Source organism: Nerophis ophidion, linkage group LG02, assembly GCF_033978795.1.
Source record: "Nerophis ophidion isolate RoL-2023_Sa linkage group LG02, RoL_Noph_v1.0, whole genome shotgun sequence".
Classification (NCBI taxonomy): domain Eukaryota; kingdom Metazoa; phylum Chordata; class Actinopteri; order Syngnathiformes; family Syngnathidae; genus Nerophis; species Nerophis ophidion.
In genome coordinates this window covers 75,706,015-75,731,166 of record NC_084612.1, presented here as the reverse complement: position 1 = coordinate 75,731,166, position 25,152 = coordinate 75,706,015, and the positions used below count along the sequence as shown (strand labels likewise).

The window sequence follows — 25,152 nt, the reverse complement described above, 5'->3', positions numbered from 1 at the left end:
TATATAAATAAACATTGATTGATTGATTGATCAAATAAAGATGTGTCAAATAGACAAATGCAACTTAAATTGTAACACTGTTTTTTACAAAATAGCAAAAAAGGACATTTTTCTTAATATCTCATTGACAAAATGATTCAACCCCCTAGTTCCATGCATCTTTAGTACTTAGTAGAACACCCTTTGGCAGTAATGACATCCTTCAAAGGTGATACACAAGCTTCTTGCAAGCATCTACAGGTATTTTAGCCCATTCCTCTTGGGCAAAGGCCTCCAGTTCTTTCATATTCTTGGGCTTGTGTGCTGCAACTGCCTTCTTCAAGTCCCACCACAGCTTTTCTAGAGGATTTAGGTCTGGCGACTGTGAAGGCCACCCCAGAGTCTTCCAGCCCTTCTTCTGCAACCACTCTGATGTTGATTTGGAGGTATGCTTGGGATCCTTGTCCTGTTGGAAGGTCCAACGTCTCCCAAGCCTCAGCTTCCTCACTGACTTCATGACATTTGCAGCTAATATATCCTGCTAGGAAATAGAATTCATAATGCCTTGAACGCGCGGGAGATTCCCGGTACCTGAGGCAAAGAAACAGCCCCGGAGCATGATTGACCCACCACCATGCTTAACAGTAGGAAAGGTGTTCTTTTCTTTGTAAGCTTGATTTTTTCTCCTCCAGACATAACGTTGATTCATAGGCCCAAAGAGTTCTACTTTTGTCTCATCACTCTATAGAACAGTTTCTCAAAACCTTTGTGGTTTGTCCAGATGACTTTTGGCATACTGGAGTCTATTTTTCTTGTGCCTGGTAGTCAGAAGTGGGGTGCGCCTGGGAGTTCTGGCATCTCATAGTGCACGCCTTATTGTCTGGGACGAAACCTGCGTTCCCCCCTCTGCAATGTCCTGTTGTAGTTCCTCAGCTGTTACCTGGGGGGTTTTTCACCACTGTACGCACACAGCATCCTCTTTCTACCACGCCCAGGTGGTGTTTCCACTGTGCCTTTAGCTTTAAACTTGCGAATTATGCTCCCAACTGTGTCTCTTGGAATGTGTCTTTGCTATTTTCTTATATCCATATCCTTTCTTATGAAGAGAAATGACCTCCTCTCTTGACTTCTTTGACCACTCCCTGGACTTCACCATGTTACAAATACACCATTGACCATCTACAAGAAGCTGAGCGTCAGTCTTTTTCAATCAGTTTAATTGTTGCTCGTTATGGTTCTAATCACGTCTACAGGTGTTTTCAACACCTGATTTTAAAAGACCTTAGTCAAATTCTGTTCTTAAGAGTTATGATCTTCAAGGGGGTTGAATAATTTTGTCAATGAGATATTAAGAGAAATGACACTGTTTGGTATTTTACAAAATATAATGTTGTAATTCATGTTGCATTTGTCTATTTAATGCATCTTTATTTGATATGACTATAAACAAAATACAGAATAAATGTCCAACTTGCTAAAACACCAAAATTGTGTGGGGGTTGAATAATTTTGATCACAACTGCATATAAATGTATGCTTGCTTATGCTTTAAGGTCATATCCAACAATTGCGACAATCACATTTTACTCTTAAGTGAGTTTCAATTTTAAATAATTTCTGCTGATGGTGCGCCTCCGCATTTTTTCAACGCAAAAAATGTGCCTCGGCTCAAAAAAGGTTGAAAAACACTGCCCTAATTTTAAGAAAGAGAATGCATTGTTCTGGAAGCTGTTGATGTCAACCAATGTCAGGCCGGCAGTCTTCTTATTAAGGCTTCCTCTCCTCGCTGTTTTTAAAGACAACTTTGCAGGGGCAGGCTTATGGAGGTTAATTGGTGTCTTTTTATTGTGTGAATGCTGGGCAGCACAGGTCAACAGCGGTTAGTGCGTGTGCCTCACAATACGAAGGTCCTGAGTAGTCCTGGGTTCAATCCCGGGTTCGGGATTTTTTGTGTGGAGTTTGCATGTTCTACCCGTGGCTGCGTGGGTTCCCTCCGGGTACTCCGGCTTCCTCCCACCCCCAAAAACATGCACCTGGGGATAGGTTGATTGGCAACACTAAATTGGCCCTAGTGTGTGAATGTTGTCTGTCTGTCTATGTTGGTCCTGTGATGAAGTGGCGACTTGTCCAGGGTGTACACCGCCTTTCCGCCCGAATGCAGCTGAGATAGGCTCCAGCAACTCCAAAAGGGACAAGCGGTAGAAAATCGATGGATGGTAGTGTGAATGCTCCAAAGCATTCACACTTATGGTTTTGTACACCAAAATTAAATCTATGTAACTACGTTTGTCGTGGTATAATACGGGACGGCTTTGGTGAAGTGGAATAGTTGCCGTGCGCAACCCGAGGGTCCCTGGTTCAATCCCCACCTAGTACCAACCTTGTCACGTCCGTTGTGTCCTGAGCAAGACACTTCACCCTTGCTCCTGATGGCTGCTGGTTAGCGCCTTGCATGGCAGCTCCCTCCATCAGTGTGTGAATGGGTAAATGTGGAAGTAGTGTCAAAGCGCTTTGAGTATCTTCAAGGTAGAAAAGCGCTATACAAGTACAACCCATTTATAAGTTTTGTACACCAAAATTAAATCTATGTAACTACGTTTGTCGTGGTATAATACGGGACGGCTTTGGTGAAGTGGAATAGTTGCCGTCCGCAACCCGAGGGTCCCTGGTTCAATCCCCACTTAGTACCAACCTTGTCACGTCCGTTGTGTCCTGAGCAAGACACTTCACCCTTGCTCCTGATGGGTGCTGGTTAGCGCCTTGCATGGCAGCTCCCTCCATCAGTGTGTGAATGTGTGTGTGAATGTGGAAGTAGTGTCAAAGCGCTTTGAGTATCTTCAAGGTAGAAAAGCTCTATATAAGTACAACCCATTTATTTATTTATTATTGTGTGAATGCTCCAAAGCATTCACACAAGTTTTCTACACCAAAATTAATCTATTGTTATTATAGCATTCACACTTACTGTATGGTTCTCTACACCAAAATTAAATCTATGTATTATTGTGTGAATGCTCCAAAGCAAAGGTAGAAAAGCGCTATACAAGTACAACCCATTTATAAGTTTTCTACACCAAAATTATACTATTGTTATTCAACCTATTATTCTTCTCCACATTTTGGCGCGCTCTACCTTCCACATTTTTGACCCAATTCAAGCCGTTCCAACTTCAAACTGTTTAGCCTATTAGGGAATCGCGGGCAAATTCCAAAAACTCCCAGAATTCCATGTTTTCCGGCACATTTTTTTTCCAATTCAAAATGAATTGGCTACTTTTCAAACTTTCACCGTTTCCACATTTTTCGACCGTTCCGCCTTCAAAACACATTCCACCATTCTGGAAATTCAGTTAAATAAATGCAGTGTAAAAAAAAAAAAAAAATAGATTTTGTAACTAGATGAGGAAATTCCTGAAGAAATTATCCAACTACTACTCAGGGGTGTCAAACTCAAATACAGAGTGGGCCAAAATTTAAAACTGAACAAAGCCGCGGGCCGCGGTTGAACAAATTAACCCTTTAATAGGGACCCAAACAAGTTTTACATTGAATATTGACCAAGCAAGGCTTATATAACTTTATAGTGACATGCAAAATCGAGTTTAAAATAATAATAATAATAATAAAAAAATATCAATGGCATATCAAATAAAATAAAAATACAAATTGAATGCCTCTTTTCGGCGGGGTTTGGTGGTAGCGGGGGTGTATATTGTAGCGTCCCGGAAGAGTTAGTGATTCAAAGGGTTCTGGGTATTTGTTCGGTTGTGTTTATGTTGTGTTACGGTGCGGATGTTCTCCCGAAATGTGTTTGTCATTCTTGTTTGCTGTGGGTTCACTGTGTGGCGTATATTTGCAACAGTGTTAAAGTTGTTTATACGGCCACCCTCAGTGTGACCTGTATGGCTGTTGACCAAGTATGCGTTGCATACACTTGTGTGTGTGTATGAGCCGCATATATTATGTGAGTGGGCCGGCACGCTATTTGTATGGAGGAAAAGCGGACATGGCGACATGTAGAGAACGCTAAAGGCGGTGCTTTTACGGCCCGCCCCTAATATTATTGTCCAGGTGGAAATCGGGAGAAATTCAGGAGGGGCACTGAACTTCGGGAGTCTCCCGGGAAAATTGGGAGGGTTGACGAGTAGGAGTATTAGTGGGCCAGCTCTAAGGGCCAAATTAAATTACACGGCGGGCCAGAGTTTGACACCCATGGGTTAGAGTGTCCTCCCTGAGATCGGTAGGCTGTGAGTTCAAACCCCGGCCGAGTCATATCAAAGACTATAAAAAAAAATGGGGCCCATTACCTCCCTGCTTGGCACTCTGCATCAAGGGTTGGAATTGGGGGTTAAATCACCATAAATGATTCCCGGGCGCGGCCACCGCTGCTGCCCACTGCTCCCCTCACTTCCCAGAGAGTGATCAAGGGGATGGGTCAAATGCAGAGGACAAATTTCACCACACTTAGTGTGTGTGTGACAATCATTGGTACTTTAACTTAATTTTGAAGTTGGAATCAGATGAAAAATGTGGGAATTGTGGAACTTTGAAGAATTTCCCAAGAAATTGGGAATTTCGGGCAAATTGGGAATTTTTTGAAAATGGTAAAAAAAAAACAGAGTGGTCTGAATGAGTTGAAATGGTTGGTGTTGAAATTGTTCTAATCAGTCGTGAAATGCTAAAGTGGTAACATGTTGAATTGAGAAATGGTATTACGGAAAACCGGGAATTTTTCCAGTTCCAAAAACTTTTTTTGTCCTGATTAAGAGGAATGTTTTGACGGTGGAACGGTTGAAATGCCTTGAAAAATGTGGAAGGAGTAGTCTCCAGAAAAAAAGGGGCGGAAATAGGGCTTTGGAATAGCAGGAATTCTGGAAAATCCTGGAATTTTTTGGAACTTGGAAAAATTTATATTTGTTGTTTCAGAATGGTTCGAATAGGTTGAAAGATGTGGAAACGGTGACAGTTTGAAAAATGGCTAATTCATTTTGAATGGGGAAAAATGTCCCGGAAAACCTGAAATTCTGGGAAACGTGGGAATTTTTGGAATTTGACAAGGGAAAGCCAGTGATTCCTGAACAGGCTGAGCAGTTTGAAGTTGGAACGGTTTGAATCGTGTGAAAAATGTGGAAGGTAGAGCGCGCCAAAATCAGGAGGAGAAGAATTAGTTAAATCCACACTGATTTTTTTTTTTTTTTGCTCATTTAAAGGCCTACTGAAAGCCACTACTAGCGACCACGCAGTCTGATAGTTTATATATCAATGATGAAATATTAACATTACAACACATGCCAAGTTTACTAAATTGCAATTTTAAATTTCGCGCAAATTATCCTGCCGAAAACGTCGTGGTATGATGACACGTATGACGACGCGTGCGCGAGACGTCACGGATTGTAGCGGACATTTTGATCCAGCACCGATCCCAGCTATAAGTTGTCTGCTTTAATCGCATAATTACACAGTATTCTGGACATCTGTGTTGCTGAATCTTTTGCAATTTGTTCAATGAATAATGGAGACGTCAAAGAAGAAAGATGTAGGTGGGAAGCGGTGTATTACGGCCGCCTTTAGCAACCCAAACACAGCCGGTGTTTTCTTGTTTCCTTGTTTACATTCATGAAAGATGAGGGTGAAGCTTTACTATGGAACAGAGCGGTCAAGCGAATGTGTTTCCCTACCACGTGTCAACCGGCAGGTTTCGGTGAGAAAATGGTGTTAATAAGTCGGCTCTTACTGTAGACATGAGCGGAGAGCTTGCGGACTCTCTTGCCTCCTCCCACCGGCTGCCCCTGACCGTCGGATGCTTACACCGTGGAGGATGGGGGGGGGGGGGGGGGGGGGGAAATCACAGCCCGGCTGCTTTCGCCTCGTCGAGAAACTTGGCTTTCCTCGGAGACACTGGCGGTCGCCACACCCCTCCGACTTTCAGGTTGTACAGGTACGACTATGTAATCTCACTAAAACACTAGTAACACAATAAACAGATAAGGGATTTTCCAGAATTATCCTAGTAAATCTGTCTAATAACATCTGAATCGCTCTGCCGTCTAGTTTATTTATTTTTTTCTTTCTAGTCCTTCACTTTCACTTTCCTCATCCACAAATCTTTCATCCTCGCTCAAATTAATGGGGAAATCCTCGCTCTCTCGGTCCGAATCGCTCTCGCTGCTGGTGGCCATGATTGTAAACAATGTTCAGATGTGAGGAGCTCCACAACCCGTGACGTCACGCGCACATCGTCTGCTACTTCCGGTACAGGCAAGGCTTTTTTATTAGCGACCAAAAGTTGACAACTTTATCGTGGATGTTCTCTACTAAATCCTTTCAGCAAAAATATGGCAATATGGCCAAATGATGAAGTATGACACATAGAATGGAGCTGCTATCCCCGTTTAAATAAGAACATCTCATTTCAGTAGGCCTTTAAATAAGAATACAGAGGCCAAACTGTAGTCTTGACAGAAAGTGTTGTTTTTTTTGTCATTGGTAGCACATTATCGTCAGTATGACCTCTTCCTGTCCTCAGCAACAAGAGACATTCCAACCGCAGGGGTCACCGCCTCAACAGGGAGCCAATTACACACCATTGTGTCTGATCAGAACAGACGGCTGATACGTGCGTGCATGTACAGTACGCGCTTCCCCGCAAACACTCAACGCGGCTTTGAATCCGCTTTTATTTGACCGCTCAGTTCCTCCGCAAATAGCTAATGTAGCCTCGCCCCTCTTTAATTTCCACGCCTGTCAGCGTTGGAAATGTTTAGATCCGTTTGTGCGTCTTTCGAGCTGAGGCTGTTTTGAAATTCGCAGGGGCTTTGAAAAACAGAGATGCTTATGAGGGGGGGGGGTGGTGTTGACAAGTGACATGAGACCCCACTGCCCTTCTGTAAATAGCATGTGTGTGTGTGTGTGTGTGGGCCCCGAGGTCCTGATGGTGGTGGTGGGCCCTCCATGTGGCTCTGCTGTCACATCCCTTTACGGGCCGCCGCCGTTGCCTGTCACACACACGGAAACGCACACAGCGTCGGCCTGCCATGTCGTTAAAAGCCAGGAAACGCAGATGTGGCAGCAGATGAATGTTGTATGGCCCAGTTGCACGCACACCGACAGATTCACACCCAACACACACAAGGGGCGCCACATTTAGCACCGGCAAAATATTTGACGTCCCCTTTGTCCCCTGGAACACTATAGGAATGTTTTCTGACTTTGGAAACATGTATTTTCCTCTTAAATAAGGTTTTATACGGGCACATATACCGTATTTCCTTGAATTGCCGCCGGAGTGCTAATTAAATTAAAACCTCTTCTCACTCCGGCGTTTACCAAAGGCATGCGGTAAAGGCAAGCATGCGCAAATTATTTTATAACCTCTTCTCATTCCAGCGCTCACCAAAGGCATGCGGTAAATTTAGGCCTGCGCTTATAAATTTGAGTGTGATGTATACGTAGTTCCTGCAGTCCTGGGTTCAAATCCAGGCTCGGGATCTTTCTGTGTGGAGTTTGCATGTTCTCCCCGTGAATGCGTGGGTTCCCTCCGGGTACTCCGGCTTCCTCCCACTTCCAAAGACATGCACCTGGGGATAGGTTGATTGGCAACACTAAAAAAAATTGACCCTAGTGTTTGAATGTGAGCGTGAATGTTGTCCGTCTATATGTGTTGGCCCTGCGATGAGTTGGCGACTTGTCCAGGGTGTACCCCGCCTTCCGCCCGGTTGTAGCTGAGATAGGCACCAGCGCCCCCCGCGACCCCAAAAGGGAATAAGCGGTAGAAAATGGATGGATGGATGGATGTAATGATACCATCATGAAAAGCACATTTAATAAAAAAAAACATTATGGTCTTACCTTTACTTATAAATGAAGTCCATGCGCAGCTCCTTCTGATCAAAAGCATCGATAACTCGTTTATAGAATCAATCGATCATCAATCAATGTTTATTTATATAGCCCCAAATCACAAATGTCTCAAAGGACTGCACAAATCATTACGACTACAACATCCTCGGAAGAACCCACAAAAGGGCAAGGAAAACTCACACCCAGTGGGCAGGGAGAATTCACACCCAGTGGGACGCCAGTGACAATGCTGACTATGAGAAACCTTGGAGAGGACCTCAGATGTGGGCAACCCCGCCCCTCTAGGGCAGTGGTCCCCAACCACCGGGCCGCAGAAGAATTTTTTATTAAAAAAAATTGTTTTAAATTTTTTTTTATTAAATCAACATACAAACCACAATGAGGTGGCGACTTGTCCAGGGTGTACCCCGCCTTCCGCCCGATTGTAGCTGAGATAGGCGCCAGCGCCCCCCGCGACCCCGAAAGGGAATAAGCGGTAGAAAATGGATGGATGGATGGACAAACCACAATATACACTTACAAATAGTGCACCAACCACAAAAAACTCATTTTTTCATGACAAAGAAGAAAAAAAAAAAAACGAAAAAAAAATGACACCCCCCCCGGGCCGCGGGAGAAATTATTAAGCGTTGACCGGTCCGCGGATACAAAAAGGTTGGGGACCACTGCTCTAGGGGACCGAAAGTAATGGATGTCGAGCGGGTCTAACATGAAGTCTTCCTTATCTTTCTTCAGTTTTAAAAGTCTTTGTCTCGATGGAGATCTTCCTTTATTACCTCCTGCTTCGATTGAAAGTCCAGTTTAGAAAACTGTTTTATTTTAGATATGTAATCCTCCATGTTAAAAGTGCAAGCGAGAGGAAAAAAATAAACCATCACTGCTTGTTGTCACTTCTTCTGCAGCCGAGTAGTCGCAAGAAGGATCACTAGCGCCCTCTACCACCAGGAGGCGGGAGTCATTTAATGACTCATATTTGACACACGCAGCTACGGTATATTAATAAAACATAGCTGCTTACTGTTCTTTTTAGCATATTCAATAGCTTGGACCTTAAATCCTACTGAATAGCTCTTAATCTTCTTCCCTTTATGCCATTTCAAATGATTGAAATCAGCCTCCTCCATTTTGAAAATGATGACAGGTGAAGTGTCACTCGTGACGTGACGAGTTTGACCCTGCGGAAATTATAGACATGCGCTAATAAAAATAATAATCCTGAGCCGGCGGTAATGCTAAGCGTGCGCTAATTATTTTGCGAAACGAGTTTGACCCGGCAGTAATTCTAGGCAGGCGCATACTTTATACCCGGCGGCAATTCAAGGAAATATGGTAATAATTTATTTTCTACCACTTGTCCTTAATTTGACAAAATAGTAGAATAATAAATTATAATAAATTAGGAGCACTTGTTTGTTTTCTTACTAAAAAAGACAAGTTGTCAATTATGCACACTATTTTATTTAACTTAATATGAAACAGCATTCCCGGTAAGGTTTATTCAGGTGTACTGGAGAGGAGGCTACGCCGGATTCAGGAGGAACAGTGTGGTTTTCGTCCTGGTCGTGGAACTGTGGACCAGCTCTATACTCTCGGCAGGGTTCTTGAGGGTGCATGGGAGTTTGCCCAACCAGTCTACATGTGCTTTGTGGACTTGGAGAAGGCATTGGACCGTGTCCCTCGGGAAGTCCTGTGGGGAGTGCTCAGAGAGTATGGGGTATCGGACTGTCTTATTGTGGCGGTCCACTTCCTGTATGATGAGTGTCAGAGCTTGGTCCGCATTGCCGGCAGTAAGTCGGACACATTTCCAGTGAGGGTTGGACTCCGCTAAGGCTGTCCTTTGTCACCCATTCTGTTCATAACTTTTATGGACAGAATTTCTAGGCGCAGTCAAGGCGTTGAGGGGTTCCGGTTTGGTGGCTGCAGGATCAGGTCTCTGCTTTTTGCAGATGACGTAGTCCTGATGGCTTCATCTGACCGGGATCTTCAGCTCTCACTGGATCGGTTCGCAGCCGAGTGTGAAGCGACCGGAATGAGAATCAGCACCTCTAAGCCCGAGTCCATGGTTCTCTCCCGGAAAAGGGTGGAGTGCCATCTCCGGGTTGGGGAGGAGACCCTGCCCCAAGTGGAGGAGTTCAAGTATCTAGGAGTCTTGTTCACGAGTGAGGGAAGAGTGGATGGTGAGATCGACAGGTGGATCGGTGCGGCGTCTTCAGTAATGCGGACGTTGTACCGATCCGTTGTGGTGAAGAAGGAGCTGAGCCGGAAGGCAAAACTCTCAATTTACCGGTCGATCTACGTTCCCATCCTCACCTATGGTCATGAGCTTTGGGTCATGACCAAAAGGATAAGATCACGGATACAAGCGGCCGAAATGTGGCGGGGCTCTCCCTTAGAGATAGGGTGAGAAGCTCTGCCATCCGGGAGGAACTCAAAGTAAAGCCGCTGCTCCTCCACATGGAGAGGAGCCAGATGAGGTGGTTCGGGCATCTGGTCAGGATGCCACCTGAACGCCTCCCGAGGGAGGTGTTTAGGGCACGTCCAACCGGTAGGAGGCCACGGGGAAGACCCAGGACATGTTGGGAAGACTATGTCTCCCGGCTGGCCTGGGAACGCCTCGGGATCCCCCGGGAAGAGCTAGACGAAGTGGCTGGAGATAGGGAAGTCTGGGCTTCCCTGCTTAGGCTGCTGCCCCCGCGACCCGACCTCGGATAAGCGGAAGAAGATGGATGGATGGATGGATGAAACATATGTTTACTGTACCCTAAGATTTTTTTTTTAAATTAAGCCAATAGTGTAATTTTTTGTGGTGCCCTTTATTTACAAAAGTGCCGAAAAGTACCAATATATTGGTATAGGGACAACACTAATCTGAACCATTCTTTTTTTTTTTGTCACTTACTTTCTGTTTTACGGCCCTTCCTACTGTAGTTGAGACCCAGAGTTAATTTTGTCTCCGCATGGATGCATGAAATTGTGGCCCTTTAGTTGGTCTTCAAACACAAAGGTAATTCATTAGGTAGCAGAAACCTTGGTGGTTTGACACAAAGATTAGTGTCGGTCCTCTTCTGCTTCCCTCACCCCTCGCTGCACTCCTTGCCACTCTTGCCTCATATCACTAATGTCGTCCACCTCCGGTTCCCTCTCCAATCCCGGCCCTCATAAATGAAGCATTGCATTGCCCAGCGGAGCAGAAATGTTCCCTAATTGCACCGACATAACCAGCGCTGCCTTCCACATGCACACAGATACACGGGTCATTAATGGGTGGTGGCAGCACAGTAGTGGGGGGGGGGTTGGTTACAATGGGCCGCAGATTGCGTGCCTTTCTGGTACAGTCGTGGTCAAAAGTTTATATACAATAATTTCTACAACTTTAATTTACTTCTACTGAAAATGTGAGCAAATGTGCTGGGTCAGAAGTATACATACAGCAATGTTAATATTTGCTTACATGTCCCTGGGCAAGTTTCACTGCAATAAGGCGCTTTTGGTGGCCTGTGGAGGGGGGCGTGGCCTACAAGCCTGGATTGATTGATTGAAACTTTTATGAGTAGATTGCACAGTTCAGTACATATTCCGTACGATTGACCACTAAATGGTATCACCCGAGTAAGTTTTTCAACTTGTTTAAGTCGGGGTCAACGGGGTGTGCCAGGACTGACCTCAAAATCAGCGAAAGGTGCGTAAATGGCCCAGGTGGGCCTGTTATCTAATCACCTGTCGCCCTGTATAAGCAGCCGCCGGAGGGAGAGAGAGGGCAAGACTGACAGACTATAAAGACAATTGCTGGAAAGCAACCTGGGGAAAGACTGACTATATAAAACTGTATTGTAACTAGAGCTGTGGGAAAAATTGATTCGAATTTGAATCGTGATTCTCACGTTGTGCGATGCAAAATCGATTTTCATTTGTTTAAAATCGATTATTTTTATTTTATTTTATTTTTATCAATCCAACAAACCACTACACAGCAATACCATAACAATGCAATCCAATTCCAAAACCGAACCTGAGCCAGCAACACTCAGAACTGCAATAAACAGAGCAATAGAGAGGAGACACAAACACCACACAGAACAAAACAAAAGTAGTGAATATTATCAACAACAGTATCAATATTAGTTATAATTTCAGCATAGCAGTGATTAAAAATCCCTTTGACATTATTATTACACATTTATAAAAAATAATAAAAAAGAACAATAGTGTCACAGTGGCTTACACTTGCATGGCATCTCATAAGCTGGACAACACACTGTGTCCAATGTTTTCACAAAGATAAAATAAGTCATATTTTTGGTTCCTTTAATAGTTAAAACAAATGTACATTATTGCAATCAGTTGAATAAACATTGTCCTTTACAATTATAAAAGCTTTTTTTTTTGTAAATATCTACTACTCTGCTAGCATGTGAGCAGACTGGGGTAGATCCTGCTGAAATCTATGTATCGAATGGATAGAGAATCCTTTTAAATCGGGAAAAAATCGTTTTTGAATCGAGAAACGTGTTGAATTGGGGCTTCACGGTGGCAGAGGGGTTAGTGCGTCTGCCTCACAATACAAAGTTCCTGCAGTCCTGGGTTCAAATCCAGGCTCGGGATCTTTCTGTGTGGAGTTTGCATGTTCTCCCCGTGAATGCGTGGGTTCCCTCCGGGTACTCCGGCTTCCTCCCACCTCCAAAGACATGCACCTGGGGATAGGTTGGTTGGCAACACTAAATGGTCCCTAGTGTGTGAATGTTGTCTGTCTATCTGTGTTGGCCCTGTGATGAGGTGGCGACTTGTCCAGGGTGTACCCCGCCTTCCGCCCAAATGTAGCTGAGATTGGCGCCAGCGCCCCCCGCGACCCCAAAAGGGAATAAGCGGTAGAAAATGGATGGATGGATGGGTGTTGAATTGGAATTTTTTTTTTTTTTTTAATAGAATCGTGACCCCAAGAATCTATATTGAACGAATTGTGGGACACCCAAAGATTCGCAGCCCTAATTGTAACCCTGAATCAGGCTCTCATGTCGGTACTTGGTGGTCCGAAGAACCCCCTGGAGGGTAACCTCCACAAATTGCTTATACAGGGCGGCAGGTGATTAGATAACACGGCCCACCTGGGCCATCTACGCACCTGTCGCTGACTTCGAGGCCGGTCCTGGCACACCCCGTTCTGCTGCAGGCCTGCAGGCCACGCCCTCCTCCACAGGCTGCCAAATGCGCCTTATTGCAGTGAAGCTTGCCAAGGGACATGTAAGCAAATTTTAACATTGCTGTATGTATACTTTTGACCCAGTCACATTTTCAGTCGACCCATAACACATTCATAAAAGAACCAAACTTCATGAATGTTTTTTTTGTGACCAACAAGTCCATCCATCCATCCATCATCTTCCGCTTATCCGAGGTCGGGTCGCGGGGGCAGCAGCCTAAGCAGGGAAGCCCAGACTTCCCTATCTACAGCCACTTCGTCTAGCTCTTCCCGGGGGATCCCGAGGCGTTCCCAGGCCAGCCGGGAGACATAGTCTTCCCAACGTGTCCTGGGTCTTCCCCGTGGCCTCCTACCGGTTGGACGTGCCCTAAACACCTCCCTAGGGAGGCGTTCGGGTGGCATCCTGACCAGATGCCCGAACCACCTCATCTGGCTCCTCTCGACGTGGAGGAGCAGTGGCTTTACTTTGAGTTCCTCCCGGATGACAGAGCTTCTCACCCTATCTCTAAGGGAGAGACCCACCACATTTCAGCCGCTTGTATCCGTGATCTTATCTTATCCTTTGAGTTCCTCCCGGATGGCAGAGCTTCTCACCCTATCTCTAAGGGAGAGACCCACCACATTTCAGCCGCTTGTATCCGTGATCTTATCCTTTCGGTCATGACCCAAAGCTCATGACCATAGGTGAGGATGGGAACGTAGATCGACCGGTAAATTGAGAGCTTTGCCTTCCGGCTCAGCTCCTTCTTCACCACAACGGATCGGTACAACGTCCGCATTACTGAAGACGCCGCACCGATCCGCCTGTCGATCTCACCATCCACTCTTCCCCCACTCGTGAACAAGACTCCTAGGTACTTGAACTCCTCCACTTGGGGCAGGGTCTCCTCCCCAACCCGGAGATGGCACTCCACCCTTTTCCGGGCGAGGACCATGGACTCGGACTTGGAGGTGCTGATTCTCATTCCGGTCGCTTCACACTCGGCTGAAAACCGATCCAGCGAGAGCTGAAGATCCCGGCCAGATGAAGCCATCAGGACCACATCATCTGCAAAAAGCAGAGACCTAATCCTGCGGTCACCAAACCGGAACCCCTCAACGCCTTGACTGCGCCTAGAAATTCTGTCCATAAAAGTTATGAACAGAATCGGTGACAAAGGACAGCCTTGGTGGAGTCCAACCCTCACTGGAAATGTGTCCGACTTACAATGCGGACCAAGCTCTGACACTGATCATACAGGAAGTGGACCGCCACAATAAGACAGTCCGATACCCCATACTCTCTGAGCACTCCCCACAGGACTTCCCGAGGGACACGGTCCAATGCCTTCTCCAAGTCCACAAAGCACATGTAGACTGGTTGGGCAAACTCCCATGCACCCTCAAGAACCCTGCCGAGAGTATAGAGCTACTCTATCTAAAAAAAAAAATAACATTTGTAAAAATGACTGGAAACTCAAGACAACCATGACATTATGTTCTTTACAAGTGTATGTCAACTTTTGACTGTATGTGCCCTGTCAATGCAGCTCAACTCCAAATGCACGTCCATGCCAGTGTCGGCCGCATTGTGTTCCGCCTCTCCCTTGTTTTCCCGATGTAATGATTGGCATCAGATGCTCCCGCCACACCCTGCTCATTTCATCGCTCACACCGGCCCTCTGGCTGACAGGCGTCTCGTTAGTGCACCGTGTCTGTCGGCGAAGTACGAGATTGAGCTGTGCCCTCGTATCCCCGACGTCTCCTTCCCGCACGGTCTGAGTCGTCAGCCGAGAACAGACGGTCCTCCCTGGCCCCGTACCTTCAAGATGTCACTTTTATTAGAAATGCTATTTCTGTCCCCCTACGCACCAAAGAAAAACATTTGGTTTCACGTTGCCTCCTTTCTTTCCTCTCGCTTGTCTGGTCAGGTGGAGATGAAGATGAAGAAGACCGAGGCCATCCGATGGGAGAGCCTGGAGGGAGAGGGACAGGAATCCAACATCAAACACTTCGATCCCAGTCAGTCTACAGTTTCTGCATTTATCAACTCTCCTCCTTTCCCCTGCCTTAAACCCACGTCTTCATTCTCTCACAGTGCGAAAAAAAAAAATCACCGAAATGAAAGTGGGCAGTCCAGCTCTCAAACGGTCTTTTCAGTCGTGTGACAGCCAAAACACGGACAAAAAGGCAGCGTTCTGACAGCTAAAGTGACTCCATATTTCAGCCCACACGCTCCACCGCCGACGGGATTAATGACTTTTATATAAGCGTGCAATCAAACTAGCCGCTGCATTCAACCAGCTCAACCTCAAGCTTCCTGTTTACTTGTGTCCCTTCTGAACACAAGCCTTGACATGCAATATTGTGAGATCACAGTGCCGTATGTCCGCACTTGGCCCCAATATGTCTGCCGCTTTATTTATGCAAATCTGCGTCTGGATTACATGTATCGCCCTTCCCCCTTCGTCGCTTATTGCAAGGAAATGCAGAAATGAAACGATGTGATCCCTCCATTGAAAAGCAATGTAAAAAAAAATGTCTGAAACAAAGTTGTTTAGCTGACATCTCATACAGCTACAAACTGTTCTTAAAGGCCTACTGAAACCCACTATTACCGACCACGCAGTCTGATAGTTTATATATCAATGATGAAATCTTAAAGGGGGACATTATCACCAAATCTATGCAAGCGTCAATATATACCTTGATGTTGCAGAAAAAAGACCATATATTTTTGTAACCGATTTCCGAACTCTAAATGGGTGAATTTTGGCGAATTAAACGCCTTTCTGTTTATCGCTCTGGGGGCGATGACGTCAGAACGTGACGTCGCCAAGGTAATACAGCCGCCATTTTCATTTTCAACACATTGCAAACACCGGGTCTCAGCTCTGTTATTTTCGACTATTTTTCGGAACCTTGGAGACATCATGCCTCGTCGGTGTGTTGTCGGAGGGTGTAACAACACTAACAGGGAGGGATTCAAGTTGCACCACTGGCCCCAAGATGCCAAAGTGTCTGCCGCCAGACCCCCATTGAATGTGCCAAAGTGTCTCCACATTTTACCGGCGATGACAGACATGACACAGATGTATGGATAACCTGCCGATGCATTTGCAACGATAAAGTCAACTAAATCACAAAGGTGAGTTTTGTTGATGTTGCTCACTTATGTGCTAATCAGACATATATGGTCGCGGCGTGACTGCCAGCTAATCGATGCTAACATGCTATTTACCGGCGGTGCAAAAGCAGACATGGCACAGAGATGTATGGATAACCTGCAGATGCATTTGCAACTATAAAGTCAACGAAATCACAAAGGTGAGTTTTGTTGATGTTGACTGCCAGCTAATCGATGCTAACATGCTACGCTAATCGATGCTAACATGCTATTTACCGGCGATGACAGACATGACACAGATGTATGGATAACCTGCCGATGCATTTGCAACGATAAAGTCAACTAAATCACAAAGGTGAGTTTTGTTGATGTTGCTCACTTATGTGCTAATCAGACATATTTGGTCACGGCGTGACTGCCAGCTAATCGATGCTAACATGCTATTTACCGGCGGTGCTAAAGCAGACATGGCACAGAGATGTATGGATAACCTGCAGATGCATTTGCAACTATAAAGTCAGCGAAATCACAAAGGTGAGTTTTGTTGATGTTGACTGCCAACTAATCGATGCTAACATGCTACGCTAATCGATGCTAACATGCTATTTACCGGCGATGACAGACATGACACAGATGTATGGATAACCTGCAGATGCATTTGCAACGATAAAGTCAACTAAATCACAAAGGTGAGTTTTGTTGATGTTGCTCACTTATGTGCTAATCAGACATATATGGTCGCGGTGTGACTGCCAGCTAATCGATGCTAACATGCTATTTACCGGCGGTGCAAAAGCAGACATGGCACAGAGATGTATGGATAACCTGCAGATGCATTTGCAACTATAAAGTCAACGAAATCACAAAGGTGAGTTTTGTTGATGTTGACTGCCAGCTAATCGATGCTAACATGCTACGCTAATCGATGCTAACATGCTATTTACCGGCGATGACAGACATGACACAGATGTATGGATAACCTGCCGATGCATTTGCAACGATAAAGTCAACTAAATCACAAAGGTGAGTTTTGTTGATGTTGCTCACTTATGTGCTAATCAGACATATTTGGTCACGGCGTGACTGCCAGCTAATCGATGCTAACATGCTATTTACCGGCGGTGCAAAAGCAGACATGGCACAGAGATGTATGGATAACCTGCAGATGCATTTGCAACTATAAAGTCAGCGAAATCACAAAGGTGAGTTTTGTTGATGTTGACTGCCAACTAATCGATGCTAAGATGCTACGCTAATCGATGCTAACATGCTATTTACCGGCGATGACAGACATGACACAGATGTATGGATAACCTGCAGATGCATTTGCAACGATAAAGTCAACTAAATCACAAAGGTGAGTTTTGTTGATGTTGCTCACTTATGTGCTAATCAGACATATTTGGTCGCGGCGTGACTGCCAGCTAATCGATGCTAACATGCTATTTACCGGCGGTGCAAAAGCAGACATGGCACAGAGATGTATGGATAACCTGCAGATGCATTTGCAACTATAAAGTCAACGAAATCACAAAGGTGAGTTTTGTTGATGTTGACTGCCAGCTAATCGATGCTAACATGCTATTTACCGGCGATGACAGACATGACACAGATGTATGGATAACCTGCCGATGCATTTGCAACGATAAAGTCAACTAAATCACAAAGGTGAGTTTTGTTGATGTTGCTCACTTATGTGCTAATCAGACATATTTGGTTGCGGCGTGACTGCCAGCTAATCGATGCTAACATGCTATTTACCGGCGGTGCAAAAGCAGACATGGCACAGAGATGTATGGATAACCTGCAGATGCATTTGCAACTATAAAGTCAACGAAATCACAAAGGTGAGTTTTGTTGATGTTGACTGCCAGCTAATCGATGCTAACATGCTACGCTAATCGATGCTAACATGCTATTTACCGGCGGTGCTAAAGCAGACATGGCACAGAGATGTATGGATCACCTGCAGATGCATTTGCAACTATAAAGTCAACGAAATCACAAAGGTGAGTTTTGTTGATGTTGACTGCCAGCTAATCGATGCTGACATGCTACGCTAATCGATGCTAACATGCTATTTACCGGCGGTGCAAAAGCAGACATGGCACAGAGATGTATGGATCACCTGCAGATGCATTTGCAACTATAAAGTCAACGAAATCACAAAGGTGAGTTTTGTTGATGTTGACTGCCAGCTAATCGATGCTGACATGCTACGCTAATCGATGCTAACATGCTATTTACCGGCGGTGCAAAAGCAGACATGGCACAGAGATGTATGGATAACCTGCAGATGCATTTGCAACTATAAAGTCAACGAAATCACAAAGGTGAGTTTTGTTGATGTTGACTGCCAGCTAATCGATGCTAATATGCTACGCTAATCGACGCTAACATGCTATTTACCGGCGGTGCTAAAGCAGACATGGCACAGAGATGTATGGATCACCTGCAGATGCATTTGCAACTATAAAGTCAACGAAATCACAAAGGTGAGTTTTGTTGATGTTGACTGCCAGCTAATCGATGCTAACATGCTACGCTAATCGATGCTAACATGCTATTTACCGGCGGTGCTAAAGCAGACATGGCACAGAGATGTATGGATAACCTGCAGATGCATTTGCAACTATAAAGTCAACGAAATCACAAAGGTGAGTTTTGTTGATGTTGACTGCCAGCTAATCGATGCTAACATGCTACGCTAATCGATGCTAACATGCTATTTACCGGCGGTGCTAAAGCAGACATGGCACAGAGATGTATGGATAACCTGCAGATGCATTTGCAACTATATTACGTTTCCTTCCATCCACATTTAATGCAAAACAAACACTTACCAATCGACAGATTTAAGTTGCTCCAGTATCACGAGATGCAAAAGTCCTGATCGTTTGGTCCGCACATTTTACCGGCGATGCTAACGCAGCTATTCGGCCATGCTATGGCTATGAATAGCGTCAATAGCTATTCACTCAATAGCTTCAGTTTCTTCTTCAATACTTTCATACTCCAACCATCTGTTTCAATACATGCGTAATCTGTTGAATTGCTTAAGCCGCTGAAATCCGAGTTTGAATCCGAGCTAATGTCACTATATCGTGCTGTGCTATTCGCCGTTGTTTGTTTACATTGTATGACGTCACAGGGAAATGGATAGTCGCATCGCAAATAGCGAAAATCAAGCACTTTAAAGTTTTTTTTAGGGATATTCCGGGACCGGTAAAATTTTGAAAAAAACTTCAAAAAATACAACAAGCCACTGGGAACTGATTTTTATTGTTTTTAACCCTTTTAAAATTGTGATAATGTTCCCCTTTAACATTGCAACACATGCCAATATGGTCGGTTTAGTTTACTAAATTACAATTTTAAATTTCCCGCGGAGTTTCTTGTTGAAAACGTCGCGGAATGATGACGCGTGTTTGTGAAGGGGTCAGCAACCTTTTTGAAAGCAAGAACTACTTCTTGGGTACTGATTAATGCGAAGGGCTACCAGTTTGATACACACTTTAATAAATTGCCAGAAATAGCCAATTTGCTCAATTTAACTTTAATAAATAAATCTATATGTATGAAAAAATGGGTATTTCTGTTTGTCATTCCATTGTACATTTTTTTTCCCTTTTCCGGAAATTTTTTTGTAGAAAATAAATGATGAAGAAAACACTTCATTGAACGGTTTAAAAGAGGAGAAAAAAGTGAAAATTTAATTTTCAAACATAGTTTATCTTCAATTTCAACTCTTTAAAATTCAAAATTCAACCGAGAAAAACTAGCAAATTCAAATCTTTTTGAAAAAATTAAAAAAAGAATTTAAGGAACATTATTAGTATTTTTTCCTGATGAAGATTAATTTTAGAATTTTGATGACGTGTTTTAAATAGGTTAAAATCCAATCTGCACTTTGTTAGAATATATAACAAATTGGACCAAGCTATATTTCTAACAAAGACAAATCATTATTTCTTCTAAATTTTCCAGAACAAAAATTTTAAAAGAAATTCAAAAGACTTTGAAATAAGATTTAAATTTGATTCTACAGATTTTCTACATTTGCCAGAATATTTTTTTTGAATTTTAATCATAAATTTGAAGAATTATTTCACAAATATTCTTCGTCCAAAAAACAGAAGCTAAAATGAAGAATTGAATTAAAATGTATTTATTATTCTTTACAATTAAAAAAAAAAAAAACTTGAACATTGATTTAAATTGTCAGGAAAAAAGAGGAAGGAATTTAAAAGGTAAAAAGGTATATGTGTTTAAAAATCCCCAAATGCGTTCCTCAACAGACGAGTACCCGACATCGTCCCAGCACAGCCGCAAATGGGACAAAATCGTGGTGGACATTAGCGAGGAGGAGAAGAACGAGAAGCTGGAGGGAGACGCGGCCCTCAACAAGGTCTTCCAGCAGATCTACACCGATGGTTCAGACGAGATCAGACGTGCCATGAACAAGTCTTTTGTGAGTGTGACTCTCCATACTTTATCGTTCGTTCTCTCCTCTTTACAGCCCTCATTAGGCAATAAATATTCTCTTCTTTTTTTGTTTCATCCTATACAAGCCCAAACCAGTAAAGGTGGCACATTGTGTCATTTGTAAAAAAAAACACTACAATATTTTGCAAATCCTTTCAGCTTATATTCAATTGAATAGACTGCAAAGACAAAATATTTAATGTTCCAACTGAGAATTTTTTTTTTTTTTTTAAATTATCATTGCAAAAAAGTTGGCACATGGGACGGCGTGGCGCAGTGGGAGAGTGGCCGTGCGCAAACCGAGGGTCCCTGGTTCAATCCCCACCTAGTATCAACCTCGTCACGTCCGTTGTGTCCTGAGCAAGACAAAACATAAAAGGAAAAGATCACAGACATGCTGACACACAAGGTCACTAACCCAGCAGCTGGCTGACTTGCAGCATTGTCGAATGCTTTGTAATCCACCGAGTTGCCATGATCCGGGCGGCATAGCTCGGTTGGTAGAGTGTCCGTGCCTGCAACTTGAGGGTTGCATGTTCAATTCCCGCTTGTGCCATCCTAGTTACTGCCGTTGTGTCCTTGGGCAAGACACTTTACCCACTTGCTCCCAGTGCCACCCACACTGGTTTAAATGTAACTTAGATATTGGGTGTCACTATGTAAAAAAGCGCTTTGAGTCACTTGAGAAAAGCGCTATATAAATGTAATTCACATCCAGCGGGTCCCAATCAAGACGGGCACGCAGCCCAACCGCAGTAGCCTGAGGCGCTGACACCAGCTGGACAGGAAGGCCCCAAAAGTGCCCCCACCTCAAAAAAAAATATATATATATATATATAGGGACGGCGTGGCGCAGTGGAAGAGTGGCCGTGCGCAACCCGAGGGTCCCTGGTTCAAATCCCACCTAGTACCAACCTCGTCACGTCCGTTGTGTCCTGAGCAAGACACTTCACCCTTGCTCCTGATGGGTGCTGGTTAGCGCCTTGCATGGCAGCTCCCTCCATCAGTGTGTGAATGCGGAAGTAGTGTCAAAGCGCTTTGAGTACCTTGAAGGTAGAAAAGCGCTATACAAGTACAACCCATAATATATATATTTTTACCATTGTGTTACATGGCCTTTCCTTTTAACAACGCTCAGTGAACCTCTGGGAACTGAGGAGACCAATTTTTTAAGCTTTTCAGGCGGAATTATTTCCCGTTCTTGCTTGATGTACAGCAGGGGTGTCCAAAGTGTGGCCCGGGGGCCATTTGCGGCCCGCAGCTATTTGTTTACCGGGCCACCACACATTCTGGAAATGCTATAGGGGCGGTTTAGCTCGGTTGGTAGAGTGGCCGTGCCAGCAACTTGAGGGTTGCAGGTTCGATTCCCGCTTCTGTCAACCTAGTCACTGCCCTTGTGTCCTTGGGCAAGACACTTTACCCACCTGCTTCCAGTGCCACCCACACTGGTTTGAATGTCACTTAGATAATGGGTTTCACTATGTAAAGCGCTCTGAGTCACTTGAGAAAAAGCGCTATAAAAATATAATTCACTAATTCACTATTGCAAAAATAACAAAAAAAAAAATGTAAAAAGTGGAATGAGGTGAAATATAACTAGAACAAGTTGCAATGTTGACACAAAGCAGTTTTTTTTCTTTTGTCTCTTTGTTATTCTTTTTTTGCCATCGCTCCCCAAAAAAAAAAATCAATGTTATAATGAATTATCGACCTATTCAACGCTCCAATTATTTCAAATATTTCACTTTAAAATGTTTTATGTGGAAAATGTTGCATATTTTGTGTGGTTGCCATTAAAAAAAACATTGTTTTCTTTGACAAAAGAGCATAAAACCAACAAAATAATAGTTCAAATGTAAAATCGACAGATATATCTGAAGTTGATCTAGTAACTTGATTGTTGGAAGTAAAAAAAAAACCTAATAAAAATGTATCACTTTCTGAGTGGGGCACCTTTTGAATCCCAAATATATTTATTGGGATTTTATTTCTATTTTCACTGTGATTACTCAAAAATAATAATGAATTAAAATCAATGGTGTCCTGCATTATTGATATTTTTAAGGCTCTAATTCGCATCAATGGGAGACCGACCTGGACTACAGGTAGGCCAGTCCAGTACCCACACTCTTTTACTATTAAGCCATGCTGATGTAACACGTAGCTTGGCATTGTCTTGCTGAAATAAGCAGGGGCATCCATGATAATGTTGCTTGGATAGCAACATATGTCGCTCCAAAACCTGTGTGTACCTTTAAGTATTAATGGTGCCTTCACAGATGTGTAAGTTACCCATGCCTTGGGCACTAATACACCCCCATACCATCACATCACATAACGTGAATTTTTGATACTAGGTTTAACTAGCTTTTTTTACCTTATGTTGTATTTTTCCTTTGTATAATTTTTGGTAATGCATGTATTCTTTGTATTTTTATTTTGTATGCTAATGGGGATCCATTCGATAAACAATAAACAGATGCTGATGTTGCTACACGTGGCTTGGCTTTGTCTTGCTGAAATAAGCAGGGGCGTCCATGATAACGTTCCTTGGATGGCAACATATGTTGCTCCAAAACCTGTGTGTACCTTTCAGCAGTAATTGTGCCTTCACAGATGTGTAAGTTACCCATGCCTTGGGCACTAATACACCCCCATACCATCACACATGTGTAAGTTACCCATGCCTTGGGCACTAATACACCCCCATACCATCACAGATGCAGGCTTTTCAACTTTGCGCATATAACAATCCGGATAGTTCTTTTCCTCTTTGTTCCGGCTGAAAAAACAATTTGAAACGTGGACTCGTCAGAACACTTTTCCACTCTGCATCAGTCCATCTTGGATGATCTCGGACCCAGCCAAACCAGCTTTGTTTCTGGGTGTTGTTGATAAATAGGTTTGGCTTTGTATAGTAGAATTTTAACTGGCACTTACAGATGTAGCGATGAACTGTAGTTACCGACAGTGGTTTTCTGAAGTGTTTCTGAACCCGTGTGGTGATATCCTTTACACACTGATGTCACTTTTTGATGCAGAACCGCCTGAGGGATCGACGGTCCGTAATATCATCGCTTACGTGCAGTGATTTCTCCAGATTCTCCAAACCTTTTGATGATATTACAGTCCGTAGATGGTGAAATCCCTAAATTCCTTACAATGGCTCATTGAGAAATGTTGTCCTTAAACAGTTCCACAATTTGCTCACGCATTTGTTCACAAAGTGGTGACCCTCGCCCCCCTCCTTGTTTGTGAATGACTGAGCATTTTTAACGGAAGCTGCTTTTCTACCCACCGGTTCCCAATTAGCCTGTTCACCTGCGGGATGTTCCAAATAAGTGTTTGATGAGCATTTCTCAATTTTCTCAGCCTTTTTTGCCGCTTGTGCCAGCTTTTTTGAAACATGTTGCAGGCATCAAATTCCAAAATGAGCTAAAAATAACAACGTTTTCCAGTTTGAACGTTAAGTATCTTGTCTTTGCAGTTTATTCAATTAAATATAGGTGGAAAAGGATTTGCAAATCATTGTATTCTGTTTATATTTCAATCAATCAATCAATGTTTATTTATATAGCCCCAAATCACAAATGTCTCAAAGGACTGCACAAATCATTACGACTACAACATCCTCGGAAGAACCCACAAAAGGGCAAGGAAAACTCACACCCAGTGGGCAGGGAGAATTCACATCCAGTGACAATGCTGACTATGAGAAACCTTGGAGAGGACCTCAGATGTGGGCAACCCCCCCCCCCTCTAGGGGACCGAAAGCAATGGATGTCGAGCGGGTCTAACATGATACTGTGAAAGTTCAATCCATAGTGGCTCCAACACAGCAGCGAGAGTCCCGTCCACAGGAAACCATCTCAAGCGGATCAGCAGCGTAGAGATGTCCCCAACCGATACAGGCGAGCGGTCCATCCTGGGTCCCGACGAGCGGTCCATCCTGGGTCTCGACTCTGGACAGCCAGTACTTCATCCATGGTCATCGGACCGGACCCCCTCCACAAGGGAGGGGGGGACATAGGAGAAAGAAAAGAAGCGGCAGATCAACTGGTCTAAAAAGGAGGTCTATTTAAAGGCTAGAGTATACAGATGAGTTTTAAGATGAGACTTAAATGCTTCTACTGAGGTAGCATCTCGAACTGTTACCGGGAGGGCATTCCAGAGTACTGGAGCCCGAACGGAAAACGCTCTATAGCCCGCAGACTTTTTTTGGGCTCTAGGAATCACTAATAAGCCGGAGTCTTTTGAACGCAGATTTCTTGCCGGGACATACGGTACAATACAATCGGCAAGATATTTACCATTTACACAACGTGCCAACTTCACTGGTTTTGGGTTTTTGTATAGTTATTGTAAGATGATGAAGAACAGCGGTTAAGATGCAGTTCCCACAGCTGAACATGTTTGATAAAGTTCTCTCTAGGTGAAAACACGCAGTGTACACTTTTTTTCTTGTATACAAAGTTTTTAGAAGGCAAACTTTTGGTCTTTTTTCCCCACGAGGCAATTCATC

General features: G+C 43.9%; 1 protein-coding gene across 5 annotated transcripts in view; it reads left to right on the top strand.

Moving 5' to 3' along the window:
- Window positions 1-25,152, top strand: part of sugt1 (SGT1 homolog, MIS12 kinetochore complex assembly cochaperone) — an 82,874-nt gene that overhangs the window by 44,524 nt on the left and 13,198 nt on the right. For all 5 annotated transcript variants that reach the window (XR_009804866.1, XM_061891227.1, XM_061891237.1 and 2 more), the window contains 2 exons: window positions 14,950-15,040; window positions 20,444-20,616. Coding sequence is in view for 4 of the 5 variants with exons in the window: in XM_061891227.1 (XP_061747211.1) it covers window positions 14,950-15,040; window positions 20,444-20,616 (264 nt within the window). In the remaining variant the exon portion in view is untranslated. The remainder of the gene's footprint in view (window positions 1-14,949; window positions 15,041-20,443; window positions 20,617-25,152) is intronic.